The sequence below is a fragment of the Suricata suricatta genome, chromosome 9, assembly GCF_006229205.1.
Source record: "Suricata suricatta isolate VVHF042 chromosome 9, meerkat_22Aug2017_6uvM2_HiC, whole genome shotgun sequence".
NCBI lineage: Eukaryota > Metazoa > Chordata > Mammalia > Carnivora > Herpestidae > Suricata > Suricata suricatta.
The window spans coordinates 89,748,241-89,769,380 of NC_043708.1; the positions used below are offsets into that span (position 1 = coordinate 89,748,241).

A 21,140-nucleotide genomic window follows, 5' to 3' on the forward strand; every position below is an offset into this window, starting at 1 on the left:
CTGCTAGACCTATGAGTGCAAACATATGGTTTCTGTCCTTCTCTGCCTGGCTTACTTCGCTCAGCATGACACCCTCAAGGTCCATCCACTTTCCTACAAAGGGCCATATGTCATTCCCTCTCATTGCCATGCAGTACTGTGTATGTTTCTTTAAGGTAGTATTTTTAGTGTTCTAAGATTAAAAGATGTTGTCTTATGCTTTGTATTCTTTAAGAAATTTTGGACCATGAAACTTATGGCTAAATGCTAAGTTTTACTAAGAATTATGGAATAACTTCATAGGTTTTTCAGACTTATTTTAATGTTTTGTTTATGTCAAATCTGTCTTCAGAACAAATGATAGACATACACAATTAATTACTGGAAAATACTAGTTTTTCTTAGATAATTACAGGTTGGTCTGATCACAGCAGAGCATTATTTTTATGTAATTTTTCCATATCCCCACTATTTTGTGGTAATTGTACTTGCTGACCCTTTGTTTGAAATCCTTCTGAGAACTGAATTTTTTCCTTATTGCTTCCCATGTACTCTAATTTCAAATCCTGGCCTCTCCTATCTTCTACTGGTTAGACTTTGTGAAACTCTGCTTCTGTAGTTATGGCCATAACTAACTCCATGTGGAAGATTATGGGTCAGAGCTATAGGTAGGCCAGTGGATGTCACAAAGAAGATCTGACTTGGACTTGACTTTTGAGTTTCACCATGTGAGACCTAGAGCCCCAATCCAGGTTTCTTGGTGTCTTTTGTTAGTACCACTGCGTAGGGCCAGGCCTAGGGATTCCTGAGCCTGTTCAGTGTGTTTTCTTTTATTTCACTTCATTTACTTGCTCTCTCTCAGAACTGATTTTGGTTAACACTCAGTAGTAATACATTGAAATGTAGTTTACAGTCACCATAGTATTAATACTACTGACAAATCTGTTGTTAATCTACTTTTTTTTTCTATATGGAAATAATTTTCCATCATGGCATAGTTTTCCTAGGAAGGTAGTAAGTTGCTTGGTAATGGAATGTAACAGAAGCTGGAGGACATTTGTTAGGAATCTTATAAAAGGTATTCCTTTTTTTTTAAATTTATTTATTTTGAGAGAGACAGAGAGAGCACAAGGCAGGGAGGGGCAGAGAGAGAGTGAGACAGAATCTCAAGCAGTCTCTGCATTCTCAACATGGAGCCCGATGTGGGGCTCAAATTCACCAAACTGTGAGATGATGACCTGAGCTGAAACCAAGAGTCGGACGCTTAACCAACTAATCCACCCAGGCACCCCATGAAAAGTATTCTTGATTAGAACACAGAAGATTGCATCGAATAATCTCAATTTTGAGATTCTATGATTTTGGGTAACAGAAATATATATTAAGAAACCTTAATAGTAAATACTTCAATTTTGTGACATTTGCTTCTGTTATGAACACTGCCAGCATACCCTGCAAATACATTTAGAAATACGCATGAGTGAGAACAACAAGGAATATACTAACTTGGAAATTACATCATGAACATAGGATAGTGACTTGTTATTTTGTGTCTTGTGTGCTAGACATTATCTGTTAAAGATGAAGTAAAGACTAGCGTATACTTTCCTCTTCATTGTAATGACATTTCTGAAACATGAGCTGGAAAAGGGGAGGAGTAACATTATCAATATGAGTCTTCTTCTCTATTGCCTTGGCTCCGTAAAGTATGTGGAGTATGCTTGCCCACGGTACAAAAGAAGAAATATTTAAAGGTAGAATGTTAATGGGATTTTATTAATTTTTAAATGAAATAGTAAATATTAGTAAAATAATATAATAAAACAAAATAAAATAATATAACAAATAAAATATTATAATACATATTAATGTATTAATATCAATATTGATAAAGATACTGTATAATATTACTAGCCAGAGTTACTTCTTACAGAGTCGAACTGTTGACTCTTCTCCCAATTTCTAGAGAGATGGCTTTCAAAAATGGAATTAGGGAATTAAGGCATTTATTTATCTTTATTTGTTCTGGTTTCAAAAGTAGTACATGCATGTTACCAAAAATTCTGTAACTAAAGAAATATATAACATGGGCAGTTAAAGTCTTTTGAGGCTTTACCTCCTAGAGATGACTACTTTTTTAATAGTTTGGTGGATTAGAATACAGACATTAACAGTAAGTATATAATTCTTTCTTTCTTTTTCTATTAAGGTAATAGCTGATATTTTGAAATCTTCTGTGCAGTCTTTTCACACTAAATGCCTGTTGATTCAAATGGTTTGTTTAGATTTTATTTTTTCCCTTTAGGGAGATTATACGAAGAAAAGCTGTTCTGGCATTATATAAGTTCCATCTCATTGCTCCTAATCAAGTACAGCATATCCATATTAAGTTTCGGAAAGCACTTTGTGACAGAGATGTTGGGGTCATGGCTGCTTCTTTGCACATATACTTTAGGATGATTAAGGTAAGTTGAAAATTTCAGGAGGTTCTGAGGAGTTGCCATTAGAAAAATGTAATTACGGAATAAAAAGAGCTCACATTTTTCAGTAAAATTCTTAATTAACATGTTAAATTTATTTATTTATTTATTTATTTTAAATGTTTTATTCATTTTTGATACAGAGAGAGATAGAGCATGAGAGGGGGAGGGTCTGAGAGAGAAGGAGACACAGAATCAAAAGCAGGCTTCAGGCTCTGATATGTCAACACAGAGCCTGATGCGGGGCTCAAACCCACAAACGTGAGATCATGACCTGAGCTGGATTTGGAGGCTTAACTGATTGAGCCACCCAGGCGCCCCTAACATGTTAAATTTATATTGACTTTTTAATAGTAATTTTTGCAATTGTTGATAACATGAGTTGTAGACATATTACAGAATTAGTCCTTTTTTTTTTTAATGCCTAAGGTTTTTGTGTTACTAAAGATGCATGGAAAAATGGTAGCTATAGGAAATGATTGAAATTTGCAGATTTGTGATTTTTTAAGCAGTAACTTTCTTTTATACAACTTCATAAGATGCATAAGAGCCTGTTGAATGAGGAGAGCTGGTGGAGGTTGTACACGGTATAGAGGATGGTGTTGACTCCTTATATTGATACTGTGTCAAATGAGAAAGAAATACTGAATGGTATGGTCACATTTTCTGAATGGTGATATGAGTTTATACTAATTCAGCCCCAGAGCATTGCCTGAAACCCTTTGTATTCCATGTGAGATATTCCATGATGAGTACCACAAAACAAAATGGAATAGGTTACTGAATTCAGTTTATAGTTACAGAACTAAAGGTTGTCTTCATTTTTTATGCATTGTGCTCCAAAATAGATTTGGTATAAATAGATATTTGATATTAAATCTTATTTTTCCTCTAACGTTTATCAAACTTTGAAAGAGCTATTATTTCTCTTCCAAAAAATGTGTCCTTAATAGTGAAATAAAAATTACAATGGAGAATCTAATGTTTACTTTGAGGAATGTATAATTAAATTCTGCAGTCCAAGAGATTAGTCAGATATATAATCAAAGCACACTCATTTAGAAACACAGGTATGTTTAAATACAATAGGGTTAATTAATTTTTAAAAGGCAGATGCATTGATTTTGGGGGAGGTTTGAGTAGACTTGACTATGCCCTGTTCTCTTCTACCCAGAACACATTTATTTATTTACTTTTAAGATTTATGTATTTGAGAGAGAGAGAGGGAGAGAAACAATTCCTCTGTACTGTTAGTGCAGAGCCTGACATGGGACTCGATCTCACAAACCACGCGTTCATGACCTGAGCCAAAATTGAGTCCCCAAACTTAACCAAAACTGAGCCACCCAGGTGCCCCTATTTTTCTTTTTTTTAACATTTATTTATTTTTGAGAGACAGAGAGTGAGTGGAGGAGGGTCAAGAGAGAGGGAGACCCAGGATTCGAAGCAGGCTCCAGGCTCCGAGCTGTCAGCCCAGAGCCTGACACGGGGCTCAAACCCACAAACCGCGAAATCATGACCTGAGCCAAAGTTGGCCGCTTAACCGACTGAGCCACCCAGGTGCCCCAGGTGCCCCTATTTTTGACCTTAAATTGCAGTTTGAAACTGTTCATAAGGTATCCAATGTGGCAGTACTTCACTAGTAGGTCTTGATTAGCCACCCAGTAGACACCTGCTCATTCAGTGTGTGGTTTAAAGATAGTGTTAAATTAGCCAAAAATGGGGCCAATATTCAAGTGTGCTAAGGAGATGAAATACAATGCAGACAGTAGAAATGATCACATTGGTGTATTTATTGTGTGTATGAAAGAGAGAGTGAGATGAGAAATGAGGGAAAGGATGTGAGGAAGGAGGAGAAAAGAACAGGGAAAAATATAGTTTAAGGGGAAAAAACATTACTGTTTCTACCTTCTTATCTATTTCTCTATACTATGAGGATTTTTAGAAAATTATTTTGTTTATTGATTTATTCAGATTTTTATTTTTTAAAAAGATATATATTTTTTCTTTTAGAGAGAGAGAGTGAACGTGTGAGCAGGGAAGAGGGGCAGAGGGAGAGAGAGAGAGAATCCCAAGCAGGCTCCATGCTCAGCATGGAGCCCAACATGGGGCTCAATCCCACAACCTTGGGATCATGACATGAGCTGAAATCAAGAGTAGGACGCTTAACTGACTGAGCCAACCAGGCGCCCCTCTTTTCACTTTTTGATTTAATTGCTAGTATTGTCTAATAACAAAAGTTCTGTATAAGATATAATTGTAAGAACTTATGAAATGTGATTAAGACTGTGGAGACAAGTAACAAATGGTGGAAGCTTTTTGGGGTATGATTCAGCTTTGGATCAAGTAACCAGAGTAGTTTCATCATGGAAGAAATTAAACAGATTAGCGTACTGTTTTATTTTTATTTAAAAATGTTTTTTAAATTTTTTTATTTATTTTTGAGAGAGAGAGAGAGACAGAGACAGAGACCAAGTACGAGTGGGGGAAGGGCAGAGAGAGAGAGAGACACTGAATTCAAAGCAGTCTCCAGGCTCTGAGCTGTCAGCACAGAGCCCTGTGTGGGGCTCCAACTCATGAACCACGAGATCATGACCTGAGCGGAAGTTGGACGCTTAACCAACTGAGCCACCCAGATGCCCCTAAAGTACTGTTTTATTAAACACGAGCATGCAACTTCTAAGTTAATGTGTACTGAGTTAGATTCTGTATGGCATTTCAATCAGCTCTATTTTATATTTAATAAGAGATTGTTATTAATAGAAAGTTTTTGGTTTGTTTTTTGCATATAGGAGAATTCATCTGGATATAAAGACCTGACGGGGAGTTTTGTAACAATTTTGAAGCAAGTGGTTGGAGGAAAGCTCCCAGTAGATTTCAATTACCATAGTGTGCCAGCACCATGGTTACAAATCCAGCTCTTGAGAATATTAGGGCTTCTAGGAAAAGACGATCAAAGGTAAACTAGTTTAAGCAAACTTGATATCCTGTCACCTAGAAATGTCATCAGTTAGATTCTCCCAATATTTAATTGGCTTAATAATGATAAATAAAGATTTATCACTTACCGCTGTAAGAAGTGTATAATAGCTTGCTGGGATAATTCTGCTCTCTGCTTATCTAGTCCTGTTCGTAGGGAAAGGTGCCTCTGAAGTTCTTTCCTTATCTTTCCTGAAGCCTTCTTAAACAATCTAGTTTAGGGGTTTGGAAACTTCTGTAAAGGGCCAGATAATAGATGGTTGATGCTTTGTGGGCTGTATGTTGTCTGTTGAAGCCCGCTGTCATATAACTTAAAAGCAGTCATAGATAATATGTAATGAATGAACACTACTGTGTTCCAAAAAATTTTTATATGAATATTAAAACTGGAATTTTATATCATCTTTATGTGTCATGAAATTGTATTCTTTTTAATTTTTTTTCCCATTTAAAAATGTAAAAACCATTCTTAGCCTGCAGCCATACAAAAACAAACTTCCAACCAGGATAGACCTGGAGACAATAGTTTGCTGACTCTTGCTCTGGTTGGATATGAGTGTTTCATCTTAATTCATTTATCTGAATTACTCTTTTAGCTAATACATTATATTAAACTTATTATGAGTATCTTTTTGATTATGTATTTTTTTTATAACTTCTTATTTTGTCATAGTTTTTCTTTTTTTTTTATGTTTATTTTTTGAAAGAGAGAGGGTGCGAATGGGGGAGAGGTAGAGAGAAAGAGGGAGACACAGAATCCAAAGCAGGCTCCAGGCTTTGAGCTTTCAGCATAGGCCCAACCTGGGGCTTGAACTCATGAACAATACCATGACCTGAGCTGAAGTCAGACGCTTAATTGACTGAGCCACCCAGGTGCCCTTATTTTGTCATCGTTTTTCAAACTTAGCAGAAATTTCCAAGAATAGATCAAGAAGCTTCCTTATATCTTTTACCTGGGGGCATCAATTATTTTTTTGTTTTATCATTCTTTCTCTTTCTATATATATGTGCATATATGCACACATACTAAAACTTTTTTCTGAACTCTTCAAGGACAACTCTAACTAGATTTTAGTTCACTTGAGAGCAAGGACCATGGCTTGAGTCCTTGATGTGTTTCTGTCCTAAGAAAATATTTGCTAGTCAGTGTTGTGCTTTATGAGATCTGGTTTTCCTCAGTGCAGTAGGGTGTCTTGTAATTCTTTAGCCTCGCTTTACAAAGGGATTGTCTTCTAGGCTGTTGCTCCTAATAATTCCTTGTCAGTGTCATGTTGGTATCCATCTGCCTGTGAACTCTTTTTTTCTGTGTTTCTGACTCTAAGTTCGTAGGTCAAAAAACTGAAGGTGATGGGAGTAGATACACACATTAGAAATGTTTGCCCTAGTTTTCTTGTATATAATCCAGCCTATCCTATGGCATAGTTGTAGTTGGGCGTCCACTGGAATTGTTTTAAAATCATGAGTTTCATAGTAATGCATCCAGACCTCACGAGTCTAAAAAAGTCCAGTGACAATATATTGTTATGAAGTAACTTTGGAGGCTTTTAGTGAATTTACTAAATTCATTAACTCATTATCATCCTTCTTTCCTTTATGAATGAATTTGGAGAATACATACAAAGTTACAAAGAACACATACAAAGAGAGAACTTACCTTCAGAGAGCTCAGTTGAATAGAATTAGGCTCAAGGAAATGAATGAAAGAGTGGAACTCTTTTATGCTATTGTGGAATATTAGAATATTTTCTCCTTTGTTGTCCCAACTCTGAGATTTTATGTTAACACAAATCTTGTATTTCTTAAGACATGGTTAGCCCAATGTGGCAAAGTAAAAATGGTATTTTATAACAGGATTCTAATATATTTAGTATATGTGCTGCTGAAGAGAGCACAGGATTCTAATGTATTTAATTAAAAGAGTTAATTTAGTGGAAAAGTCTTATATTTATGTTCATTTATATCTCCTGTTTGGACATTTCCTTTTTTATAGCATTCTTCTTAGGTTATTCCTATTTGGCTTGTTCATGTCTGCACACATTTCTATATTTTTATGTGGTTAGGTATGACTCTTATGCCAGACATCAGCTTTTAAAATTGAGAAACTAGACTGTAATCTTGGTGTCATATGATCAAATTTGGGGGGCGGGTTGTAATGTCTGCTGTGTGATATTGTCTGGAAAAAGTGCTTACACAATAAAATGAGGGATTTTAGAATATGGTTCTGGATTCTCACAGGATAGTTACACTTTAGTCAAGACAGAATAAAGGATCATGCACTTCAAGTTAAATTTTTATAGCTGTATATTTAGAAAAGCATTTTCTGAAAAAGATGTACCGTACAGCATGTATCATTTGTATGGCCCCAGGTTATTTTGATCTTTTTGTTTTACAGTGTAGTTTCTCTGCAAGACTACTGTGTGTGTTCTATGTCGATGGTAGTTTTTTTTCCATTGGCGCTTTTTGAATTTGTAAAACAAAGACAGAAATGCCAGTTGAGAAGCCACTGTTTCACCCTAGCCTCTTGGAGAGGACTTTTCTAGGTTTCAAGGCAGAGTGCTCTACAAAGCACTGGGTTTTCTTTCTTCCTTCCTTCCTTCCTTTCTTTTTTAAAGCATTGCATTTTCTTACAGTATCTACCTCAACCCAGTTACTGTAACTGTAATCAGTGACCATTAAGATATAGGAGTGGTATAAACTTGTTTCACAAAATACAATTTCTTTATAGTTAACATAAATGAAAGTTAAACTTCTTCCCCAGAAAACATGGTGCTCCTCAAAGAAAGAGTAGTATTTTAATACTTAAAAAATTTGGTTAAAAACTGTCTGGTAAAATCTGGATGTGTGAGATATTACTGTAGTAACTTGAAACAGGCAGAAATATTTTATTGCAAATAGAATTATAAAAGGTAGTATGTTCAAACAAAAACCTGATTTGTACACTAGGTACAAATAAATAGTTGATTGACTTACGTATATCTCTTCATTGACAAGTCAACACTGATAAAGCAGGAAATTAAACATTAAAAGGAGCAAATGGAATTTTGAAGAAGTGAAATTTCTATAACTTCATAAAATAAATTTTTTTCACTTCTTTTCTGTAGATCCTCAGTTTTAAAGAGAAATTTGAAAAACTGTTTTATTGAGTTTAATACTATAATTCTACTGCAAATAAAATATCTTTTAAACAGGACAAGTGAATTAATGTATGATGTTCTTGATGAATCCTTACGAAGAGCCGAGTTAAATCACAATGTCACATATGGTAGGTAACATATATAAATGCTACTCTAATGAATGACAGTGTTTTTCAGCATCATAGCAAAATGTGTGTTAGATTACTATAAATTCCAATAGAATTTTATGTTAATTTTTAAGATGGTTCTTTGAGTTATTATTTTTCAGTGCAAGCATTAGATAACTAATAGAAATAATGGCATTATTTTATATGTTGACCTAAATTCATTATTAAAATTATCTTTTTTTAGAAAATATTTTAAGAGAAATTATCTTTATATTGAAAATATTTATTAAGCATCTAATTGATTGTGAAGATAACCTGTATAAGTAAATACAGCTGTGAATAAAACAGTTCTCATTGATTATATTATCATTGATCTCACAGACTAGATAGATGACTGCTGGAAAGGGGCAGGTGGTGTAAATGTTACAAAGAAGAGTTACTCTGCTTTGTATGGGAGAATATAGCAGCTAGTCTTAATTGAGAGGGAGAACAGGAAGGTTTTGTTGATATTGAGAAGAGAACTGAAGGAAGGATAGGATACAGACGAAACATGCAGGATACATATATGGGATAACAACATACTGCTCTGTGAGGAGACAGTAGTTATATGTTGTGCACAATTTTAAAAAGTAATTTAGTGATAGGAGATGAGTAATTTGGAGGAGAGGGTAGAGGAATGAGAAAAGTAACCAAATAACTTCCAATCTGAATAGCCAGAGGGAGGAACTATTAGTTCTTTATTGATTAGTTTGAAAAAGCTCAGTAAAGAAATTGAGGTATTTGGAAATATTCAGAAGCAAAGTAAAACAGTTTGAATTTTGCATGCTATAGAGAAAAACAGAAAAGGCATTGAGAGATTAACTCAAATGACAAGTCATTTCTTTATCTGGTAAAGTACTATGAAGTAGGGTATAAAGACCATTCTGTTTTTTCAGACAGTGATAAACTGTGAATCTTTAAGAAGAGTGATTGTAGAAATGTGGGCTGGACTAGAGGGCAGAAATTGTACTAGTTTAACTGTAAGAAAAGTGTTTGATAAAGATGGAGTTAGGAAAAAGGAGAAAGAATTGCATGTATGAGACTAGTACAGGGATGGTAATGCACATGATAGTGAATTGAGATGATAAAGTTTGGAGGATAGAATTATGTTTTGCATGTATAAATGATAATGAAGGCAGTAAAAGTGGTTTATTCATTTGTTCAACCAGTATTTATTGAAAGCTACAAAACAAAACTGATTTGTAAAGTAGGTCCAGATTGAGGGAAGAGTTGATGGATTTGTATATTTCTCCCTGATAAGTACATGAGATTAAAGAGAAAACAAGATAGACACAGTCCCTGCCCTTATGAGTGTGTAGTGTAATGTGCGGTTGATAGTCTGTAGGATCCTGCTGTGTAATAAATGAGAGGAGTCAGGCCAGTGGTTAAGGATGATCCTGCTGACATGGGTGGTTTGGCTAGGCGCTGTCAGAAGATCCAGAGGAGTGTCAGAGTCTTTGCAGGCAGCCAAGTTAAAGAGTTTGGCTTGAGATATAATTAATGTGCAGGATAAGAGTTTGAAAGACTCTCGGACGTCTATTTAGAATCGGTTAAGGATCTGATTTTCTTTTTCTTGCACAGTTTTTTTTCTTTGGTAATTGACATTTCAGCTTTCATTTTTTTTTATTTTTTTGAATAGGTAATATATGCACATGGTTCAAAATTCAAAAGGTGCAAAAAGGTATACAGTGAACAGTAAGTGTCCCTTTGACCCTTACCATCCATCATCCAGCTCCCCTTCTTGGAGATAACCATGGTTATCTGTCCCTTTTGATTTGGAGAGTACTGTATACCTGAGGAAATATTTTTTAATGTTCTCCACTAGGGCACCTTTCCCTTATTAACATTTCTGGGACCAACATCAATAATTTATTTCTTTGTAGTCTGTCAGTTCAGTGTTTTACCTTGCCATGGAAACCTTACAGTTTCTGTTGTTTTATTTATTTCCTTTATTAATCTTTCCATTGTTAGGCTTCCCCTCCATATTTGTATTGATACAGTTTATAACTTAGAGTGATTTTTATCAATGGTAGAATGTTCTCTAGTAATGCTAACATGAATATTCTATTGCTTAAGAATGTGAATTTTAAATTACAAACTTCATAAAGGAAGAGACTGTGTCTATCCCACTGTCTGGCACTAGGTTAATCAATGAGTAATACATTTTAATTGAATTGAAGGAAGAGAAAAACTACTTTATTTTATCAGTTATCTATTGGGTTTTAGCTTTTATAGTTTCTAAGTCGTATTTTTATGAAAATTCCATTATTTTAACTTACCTTAGGGTTAAGTCAAGACAAAATCTCACCAGAGGTGTTTATTGAGTACTGTTATGTGCCAGGCATTGTGCAAAGTGATATAGAGGATATGAAGGAGTGTAAAATGTAATCTTTGCCTTCAAGGAATTTACGGTATAATGGGAGAACTGGCTTATTTATGAAAGGATAACACCAGTATAAAGCAGAATACTAAGGGGTGGTACAGGGAATAAATATTACAGGATCCAGTGGTGGTAGAGATCACTGTGGGCCTGAGGACACACATAAGGGCTTATTGATATAATGGGGTCCTGATAGGTAGGTAGGATAGAGATAGCCAAAAGAGGGGTCTAAGGGGTGTAAGGGGAAGGAACATGGGAAAAGGTGCAGAAGTGGGGATGTTTAAAACAGTTTCAGAGACGATTAGCCTACCAGTCTGCATGGACTGTTCATAGTGGGAGCAGTGGAAAGGCCATAGTTCAGAGGTCCTCTTGTGGTAGTCAGATGAGTTTGGGCTTTGTACTGTGTAAATCCAGAGATATGGAAGATTTTGGGGCAAGGTACTAATAAGATGAGAGTAACATTTTTAGTAAGCTATTTAGTAAATTGGGAGAATTATAGAAAATGGAGTATAAGAGATAGAACCATCAAAAGTAGATATAAGTGATTTCCATGTTTTCTCCATTTAATGGACATTATATATAAAATTAATGTGAGACTCTGAAAGGTGGAGAAATGAAGGAGAACTGGTTAGGCTCCTTGGGATGCGAAGAATGATACCACGGTGAGTGCCTTGGGTTTTCTTTTTGCTTCATATTTCCCAGACTGGGTACTGGAGAGCCAGCAACCTGGAAACACCAACAGTTGCAAACAAAAATGCAAGAAAAGTGTGCTGTCTAGCCAAAGGACCAACAAGAAAAGGGCAAACTAGCAAGGTAGAAAACTTTTAGATGGTAGCTTCTGTCTTCTAGCTAGTGAAGCATCACACAGAATAAATTATGGACACACCCATGTCAGAAAAGATTGAATGGAGAGCCAAGATTTCCAGCCTCACCAGGTATAACCAGATTAATTAGCCCTCTCCCAAGGGAGAACCAGAATTTCATCCCTGCCAGGTGTCGGGAGTGGGGCATACCTTGCTTGCACTGTCAGTAGAGAGGAATGGAAAGCTTGGATTTCACGTATCTAGGAATAGTTAACGAAGTACCTCTCCCCTCTTTGCTTGGGTGGTGGTAGAGGAAGCCTAGAAAGAATTGGAGCTTTCACCACAGGCCACCCCATCGGTGTCAGTGGAGGCCATTAGAGAGAGGCTATGAGGCGCCTCTTCCCTTCTGAGGCAGGATAGTATGAGCAGATGCTCCCATCTCCCAAAAAGACTGAGGATCCCCTCCTTCTCCAGGTTTCAAAGGAGGCAGAGTGGAAAATCTGGACTTTCACCGCTGTAGGGTAGTACCTACATCTCCCTGTCAGACTGGTGTCAATGAGTAGATATTTAACTTATTTAATATGAAAGTAACATCTAGTCTGAAGGATAAGGTGTCAGTGGAATGTCCAAGTTTTGTGCATAATCCAACCTCAAATACCTATGATAAAACCACAAATATATTAACAAATACTAAATACTAACAAATGTTAGTATATTATTAATTTTTCATTTGGCAATTTTTACTTGATATTTTGGTTAGGACCTGAGTTGCTGTTGAAGAGAAAACAAAACTTCACATTGTGCTTTTACATTTAGAAATCCTCAGAAGCACTTTTTTTTTTTAACCCCTGTAGAGGGGAGACAGCAGGATGGCTGCTGTTTCATTTATGAACTTATACTCAGGTTTTTGGAGAGTTGGGGAATAAAGGGATTTAGCTATAGTGGAAAAGTTACTTAAAAATATATTAAATTCATTTTTAGCTCATTTATGCACTAAGTTCATAAGTACAGTTTTTGAACTCTTAATTTTACCTTTACTAGCTTTCCAGAAATCTTGTGAGCCTCTAAATAATCACATAAGCATCTAAATAAAAGTTTGGATTTTGAATGAGAAGCTTTTGTAGTAACGCAGTTTGATAGCAGCAGAGTTCTGTATGGCAGGAATCTGAAAAGGACACTGTCATTTATGATGGAAAATGGATCATCATATTTTTAATCTTACTTAGGACTGGCCTATCAGTTCTGGGTTTGGCAAACTTTTTCTGAAAAGGGGGCCAGGTAGTAAATATTTTAGGCTTTGTACATAACATAGGTTTCTGTCATAAATTCTCCTTTGTTTATTTTGTTTTCCTATGACCTTTAAAAATGTAATTGTACATCTGAGACTCATATAATGTTATATGTCAATTGTATCTCAAAAAAAAAGTAAAAATTGTTCTTAGTTCACAGGCTTGCAAAAGTAAGCCAAGGAATGGATTTACTGGTAGTTTATCCATTCTTGCTTTAGTTGGTCAGTCACTTGACCAAGCCTCTTTTTGTTTAGTTCATGAAGTCATAAAGTTTACTTTTTTCATGGCACAGAATAAAGACATTTTACAGCACAACAGATGTATATACAGAGTATCTTTCTAGGTTCAATTAACTTGCTTTATAGGTTGTCCTTTAAAGTCAGTCCCCTTCTTAAAGAGAAATATGTATTTTGATTTATCTTCTCTTTATCCTTCTACAGGAAGGGTTTTTATGAAGCTTTTTATACGAAGTGTATGTGTGAATCAGTTGATAGGCAATTTAACAATAGAAAATATAGCTGGTTGAATATTCAAGGTCTATGTGGTACATAACAAAGTATCTGATTGTTTTGTTTTAAGCTTTTAGAAATAGAGAAGAAATGATTCTATCAAGGACACTTGATATGCTTCAACTTGTAGTAGGGCTGTTAAGTCTGCTGAGTCTGTGTCTCACTTACACTGTACTTCCATAGCACATGCAGGACTTGATACCATGCTTGTTCTTCTTTATTTACCATCACAAAGTTCAGGCTCCTTGATTTAGGCTCAAAAGAGTTTGAAAAAATTTTAGGGTCTACTTTCATTATCATCGTTATCTGATCTTTGGCTGTATTAGAAAATCAAATTTGAACACTATCAAGATGTTCTATAGATTGTTCTGTGTTCTTCGAGGTTTGTGTAAAGAAGTGACTTGGGGATTTTTATGAAGTTGCCCTACTTTGAAATGAATGCTAAGAGCATCCTAAAATGATTACATTGAAATAAACTACATATATAGTTTCTGTGTATAAATGGTAGAAACTGCCTGAGAACAACTTATTTTAAAGCATTCAAGCAGTGTTGAAAATACCTGTTTATATAGGAACAATGAATATATTACTTAGGCATCCGTTAGAATGTGAGCTCCTTAAGGGCAGGGGTTTTTGTCATTTTTGTTCACTGCTGTATCCATACTATTAGAACAATGCCTGGCACATAGGAGGTGTTCAGTAAATATTGATGCATGAATGAATGTATCATTTCTATCTATTAATATATATAGCATATTATATTGTGGTAATATAATCCTAATAACTGTGTAAGTCTGAAAACAGCAAAGTTTCTATCTTTGAAAATTTTCCATAGTTTTTTATGCAAACTACCTTCTAATTAGTTTGTTTTGTTCTAAGTTCTACACAAGTAAGTTCTTTTATTATGCCTTACCATGATCCTTGACATTTTTATATTTTCTTTCTCTAGCTATTCTGTTTGAATGTGTGCATACAGTTTATTCTATTTATCCTAAGTCAGAATTACTTGAGAAGGCTGCCAAGTGCATTGGAAAATTTGTTCTATCACCTAAAATAAATCTCAAATATTTAGGTAAGATGATTAGATAATTTTGGCAGAAACTACAAAGACAGCTCTTGAAACTTGCTGGATATCTGTTTCAAGTCACTTTGTATAATTTAATCTGTGTCTCTAGGGCTGAAGGCTCTTACCTATGTTATCCAGCAGGACCCCACTCTGGCTCTTCAGCACCAGATGACAATAATTGAATGCTTAGATCATCCTGATCCCATTATTAAAAGAGAGGTAAACTGGTACTTTGAATAGTGTACGTGAAGTGTTATAATTTTTAAACTTCTTTTTGGTATTATGGAGAGAGGAAAGTGGTAGACAATGTGTGTGTGTGTGTGTGTGTGTGTGTGGGCACGCACATATGTGTATTTTAACTTTTGAGTGTATTTTATTCTTTCTAGTAAAATTTAAGGAGCTTTTCTAAAAATCCCTTGTGTCAGTATCTTCACAAATGTTTTTAAACTACAGTTTAGAAGAGTTAGGTTCAATTACCTGTATGAATTCATTAATATCTTTTTTGGTCCAAGAAGAGACCTGAATTCTATTTCTAGGTCTCTCTTAATGTAATTTAAGATGTAATTTATGATGATTAATATTTTTTCATATTCTTCTTAACATCTGTAAAGTGGGCTAATGTATTCCTTATTAAATATGTAGGAATATTGAAAGAATTAATAAAGATAACCCCCAAATGATTTGAACTTCTTAGAGTGAATTGCTTCAGTGACCACTTGGGTGCCTGTATAAGTGTTTCTGTTAATTTTCATGTAAATGAATCACTTTGTGCCTTCATTTAAAATGGTCTCTGGGGGTGATGGGCATTGAGGAGGGCACTTATTACGATGAGCACTAGGTGTTGTATGGAAGCCAGTTTGACAATTAATTATATTAAAAATAAATAAATAAAATAGCATATGGAACCTAGTTAAGAAGAATGGATGTTTTTATTTTTTATTTTAAAAATAACAATAATTTATTGAGCGTCTGAATTACTTAAAGCCATGAGTTAAAAGTAGTTTATTGAAAGAATACTATTTCATTAAATAATTTTCATTTTAAAAGAGAATATTATAAATTTTGAATTTTAAAAGGTACTGTTTTTGAAACAAAAGTGTTTTTGAGAAATTATCATCTACATATATGTTTTTTCTTTTTGCATTTACATTTTTAATCTTCTGAAATTTGTTACTTGCCTCAAATCTGGGAAGTTTGTAGATGGACTACTTTCTGTGTGTAGGCGTCACAGAAGAGTGAGAAGGCAGCAAAGGACAATAACAATAAATGTCTCTTCCACTGTGAACAGATAGAGGGCATGTGTTTTCTTTGTGTGGTTGGCTACTAACTTGAACAGAGTTGACTTAGGTACAGTTTTCTTATTGCTGTATTTACCTTATTTAAAAATGAGAGTAAAAGGGAAAATAAATGTTTTCTAAAATTATCAAGTCTGATCTGTTTTGTCTATTACCTGCTATGAGAAAAGTAGTTTGAATTCTTGGTGGAAGGTACTGAGTATCAGTCGTGCTTTCAGAAGGCACTGCAGTACTTACTGTCTCTTCAAATGCCACTATTGGGTCTAACCTCCATGAGTAGTTACATAGAAGAACTTTGGTCCTTGGGTATGGAGTGACCTGTTGTCTCAGACTGGGATTCCCATTTGCCTGGTTTTATTACTTTTCTTTCTCACAGGGAGAAAGAAGGCATGAAGGAACTAACATAAAAGTCCTCTCTTGAGCCATGCAGTTCCTAATCCCCTGTTTCATGCAATCCTGGAAATGCTAAATTGCATCGCCTCAGAGTAGGAAATAAATTTGGTGTAATTATCTAAAAACATGTAACATATAGCTTAGAGTCTATAGGGAGCATGTCTGAAACAGCTATATAAATTCAAAGCTATTAGTGGAGACCTATGTATTTATAGATTTTAAAATGGAGTTAAGAATTAACTAAAACAGTTATCCTTTGTACTTGAAATCCTGGCAAAGAAGATTGAAAAATTACAAAGAACCCTGAAGATATTTTGAACAAGTTTGACAAGTAGGCTATGAGGAAATTCTCCTGCAGCTAATGTTGTTGATCCGAAAATACCAGTAAATGATACTTCCTCAGTCCTGCCCTTGGCCTCATACTGATTTCTAGGAGTTAATGTTATTTTTAGAACCTTAATGTAGGGCCTCAGAAAGCACAGCCAAATGGGAGCTTGCTCTGGTACTGGTCTTCCTTTAAGAGGAAGCAAGAGGTATATTCCTGAGAACTGAGAAAGTGGCTATAACATGGCTGCTTAAGATTCTGAACAGAGGCCTTGCTAAAGGTTTGAAGCACTTGAGCCCTCAACCTTTGTTTATCAGTTAGAGGTCATTTGCCCTCAGCTGACAGTCCATTCAAGGGCTATTTTGCATTGTTTGCATAGTATGGAAAATATAGTTTGTAAGACTGGATTTTCTTGTGTGTATGTGTTGTCTATAGACACATAAGTGATACAGGTTTAAGAAGCTGTTAGAAAATAGATTATAAACCTTTTAATTTTTTAGTCTTTACATGGCCTCTCATGTAGAAGTAATCAGATTATAATTATTATCGGTATCAATAAAATTAGTCATAATTCATTTTTTTTGACAGTAGATTCTACCTTTCTTAAGTTCTGTTTAGTTAAAATGTGCATTTCTTCAGCACCATTAACTGACTGCCCAGTTGATCTGTGCAAAAATGGGAGAATCAATGGTATTATATATAAATCTATATATTGCTGTATTTACTGGAATTATCATGCATAGTTTTATAATGCTGTTTTTATTTCTCTTTCTTAAATAGACTCTGGAACTTCTTTACAGAATTACTAATGCACAGAATATAACTGTGATTGTCCAGAAAATGCTTGAATATTTACAACAGAGCAAAGAAGAGTATATTATCGTCAATTTGGTTGGTAAAATAGCTGAGCTCGCTGAGAAATATCCTTTGTTTGGACCATAAGTCATAAAATACCTTTCGTTACATAGTGACATGAAAAAAAATTCTTTTTAATGTTTATTCATTTTTGAGAGAGAGAGTATAAGCAGGGAAAGTTGAAAGAGAGGGAGATACAGAGCAGGCTCCAGGCTCTGATCTGTCAGCACAGAGCCTGATGTGGGGCTCAAACTCGTGAGCTGTGAGATTATAACCTGAGCCAAAATTGAGCGCTGAACCTAAAACCGAGCCACCCAGGCATCCCAGTTGCATGGTGACATTAGAATGATTGGTTTAGATGTGGTCACTTGCAAGTTGAATTCAGAGACACACAATAACTTTTTCCATACTTGATTTTCAGGCCTTTCTTGTCAAAAACAGGAATTTGTGTAGACTTCTTAGTGGATGGCTTTTTCCCCTCCTGATTTTTTTCATTCAGTTGGTCAGTATTATGAGCAGAAAGACATAGGAACCTCTGCCTGATTCCTTTTTCTTTGATATTATTTCATAGTTAGTTCTGGTAAAAGTTCTTGTTTTGCAGGGGGTCCTTGGGAGTAGGGATCAGCATTCTAAAATTTATCCTTTACGCTGTTGTTTATACTGGAAATTGTCCCAGTAAGGTAGTTGGGAATGCCATTCACATACCACTTTTCTTCACATTTGCTTTTTAAAAGTCAGAGAACTTTACAGGTTACAAAGATAGTCCATTCTTTGTAAGATATCTGTTATTTAAATCAAAGGATGAGTAAATGTACAGTGTTAATCCAGTCATTCGTCTTGGAAATTGCTAAAGTATATAGTTTTCTGTTACTTAGTGCCATACATAACTCTGGTCAGCAAAATGATAGAATTTTGGAACTGAAAAAGAAAAGGTCAGAAAACAGATTAAATAGCTTGTTTAAGTAGACACACCACATTTAGCCTCTTTGAAGTGTATGTCACTTTCCATTATTTGTCCTCAGGCAGCTGGAACATTTCTTTAAATTTTTTCACCCTTATTTTTGGATGCTTAGTATGTATAAGGCAGGGTGCTAGAAGAAGAAACAAGAATTTAGTTTATTAAGCTTTTAAAATAAGCTTTTACTGAACATCTATTTTACATAAAACTGGAGTATAGAACAATTTATTGGCGGAGGTTAAAAGTAAAAATACCTAAGTAGGATAGGTTGGGGTTTATTCTTTGAAAGGTTGATGCAAAGAAGGTAATTTTAGTAAGTGGCATTTGGAAGTGTACTTGGTCTTAACACTGTGGACACATATGCCCCGGACAATGCGTGGTTTATTCAGACAATGAATGCTGTGTTTTCAGTGGGAGGAGATGTCATGCATCCTGATATTCCCAATAACTTTCTGAGACTGCTAGCAGAAGGTTAGTAAATTACTGCACTCAGGAAAAATTTCAAAATTAATGTTTTTATTACAGAATCATTAGAGTTTTTAGTGAAAGTTAAAATGATGTATCAATTTCTTTGTAGGTTTTGATGATGAAACAGAAGATCAACAATTAAGGCTCTATGCAGTTCAGTCTTATCTCACTTTATTAGATGCAGAAAATGTGTTCTATCCACAGAAGTTTCTTCAAGTTATGAGTTGGGTGAGCAAAAGTACATTTTTCTAAATAAAACTCAATTCTATCAATATAGTTCCTTCAGAAATCATTGTTTTACTCCAACTCCTTTAACTATCCATTTTCTTTCCCATTGGCTAGTTTGTCACTTAACTATCTACTTGTCTGTTCATTCTCCCTTTCATCTCACTTGTTCAGTGTGTGTATTACAGACAGTTGGTTACACAATCTGTGTCTGCAATACATTTATTGTACTTTGTGAATCTGTGTTAGAATATGTGAATACTCATATATCTGTGTTCTATTAGTTTTCATTGCTGTATGTTTCCACGAACTTAGTGCTTCAAACAACATAAATTTATTATTACACAGTTTCTGGCGGTCAGGAGTCGAGACAGAGCTCAGCTGGGTTCTCTGCTTCGGCTCTCTGAGGGCTGCAGTCAGGGTGTTGGCTGGGGCTGCTGTCTCATCTGAAACTTGACTGGTGAAGGACCCACTGCCAAGCTTGTATGGTTGTTAGAAGAAATCTGTTTCTTGCAATGATAGGACTGAGGATTTGAAGTTCATTCAGACTGTTGACCATTGGCAACTGTTAGTTCCTAGAGCTGCTGTCAGTGTCTTGTGTGCGGGCCTCCCAACATGCCTCCATGCTTAATCAAAGCCAGCAAATGAGACCATCTCTTGCAAGATGAAGGTCACGTCTTATGTCATGTAATCATATGTAGTTGCATTCATATCATCTTCTCTCTGTATTCTTTGTTGTGCATATGGGTGAGTATTTCTGTAGGGGGAGCTTTGGTGAAGTACAACTGCAGGATCGTAGTGTATGCATATTTTAATGTTTTATAGTTTTGCCAAATGTTAGCATGTTAACTTAAATTTTACCCAGACTTTTATTTAAGAATTTTTTTCATCTAAAGGAGAGTTGAAAGTCTAGTATAATAAATACATCTATACTTTTCATTTAGATTCCCTGTTAATATTTTTAACCACCTTTGCTTTACTATTATCTATATCTAGATCTAGATCTACCTATGATTTGCAGACATCATGATCTTCCAAAAAAAACTCAATGTGAATCTTCTAAGAATGACATTGTTCTGTCATAGAACCATTATTAGACCTAAGAAATGTAACATTAATTCATTAATATCGCTTAATATATAGTCCATGTTCATATTTATCCAGTTGTCCAAAAAATGTCTCTTATGGCTATTTTTATATTACTACCAATTCTGGTTCCAGTTAGGGATCACAAATTGCATGTAGTTGTCTTTTTAGCTTTTTATTTGATATTGATCCTCACTTTCTCTTTGTTTTCATGATACCAATTTTTTGGATGAATACTGGTGACGTGTAGAATGTCCAATATTCTGAATTTGTCTCATTATTTCTGATTTGGTTAAACATTTTTAGGAAGAATACTGTATCAGCAATGTTGTATACTTCCCAGTGTGTCATCAGGACACATATAATATCAGTTCCTCCAGTTATTAGTGATTTTAAGTTTCTTTGTTAAGACGATGACCTTCAGATCTCCAGTGTAAAGATGCCCTTTTTTCTTAGTAATTTATGGCTAATCTGTGAGGTGATTCTAAGGGGCTACATGTGAACACCTTTTCCTTCATTATATTTCACCAGTGGTTTTAGTATTGATAACCTTGCCTATGTGGGTTATTGTATTTGGCAGCTATTCATTTTTTCCCCTCCATGAATGTGGCATGTCACTCCATATATTTATAGTGCTTTTATTTCTTTCTGCAACATACAGATTCTGTGGAGGTTTTGTTAGATTTATACATAAGCATTTCAGTTTCGTTAGGGCAGTAGTAAATATATTGTATTTTTAATTTTGGTTCCCACATGTTTGTTGCTAGTTT

The 21,140-nt window shown here is 35.0% G+C and overlaps 1 protein-coding gene across 5 annotated transcripts in view; it reads left to right on the forward strand.

The window, feature by feature from the left end:
- The window catches only part of AP4E1 (adaptor related protein complex 4 subunit epsilon 1), a 56,800-nt gene that overhangs the window by 13,981 nt on the left and 21,679 nt on the right, over positions 1-21,140 (forward strand). For 4 of the 5 annotated variants that reach the window (XM_029951811.1, XM_029951813.1, XM_029951815.1 and 1 more), the window contains 9 exons: positions 2,285-2,444; positions 5,252-5,418; positions 8,627-8,700; positions 10,358-10,399; positions 14,649-14,771; positions 14,875-14,984; positions 17,559-17,698; positions 18,950-19,062; positions 19,169-19,287. In XM_029951811.1, the coding sequence (XP_029807671.1) occupies positions 2,285-2,444; positions 5,252-5,418; positions 8,627-8,700; positions 10,358-10,399; positions 14,649-14,771; positions 14,875-14,984; positions 17,559-17,698; positions 18,950-19,062; positions 19,169-19,287 (1,048 nt within the window). The remainder of the gene's footprint in view (positions 1-2,284; positions 2,445-5,251; positions 5,419-8,626; positions 8,701-10,357; positions 10,400-14,648; positions 14,772-14,874; positions 14,985-17,558; positions 17,699-18,949; positions 19,063-19,168; positions 19,288-21,140) is intronic. The other variant, XM_029951812.1, reaches the window with a different exon arrangement.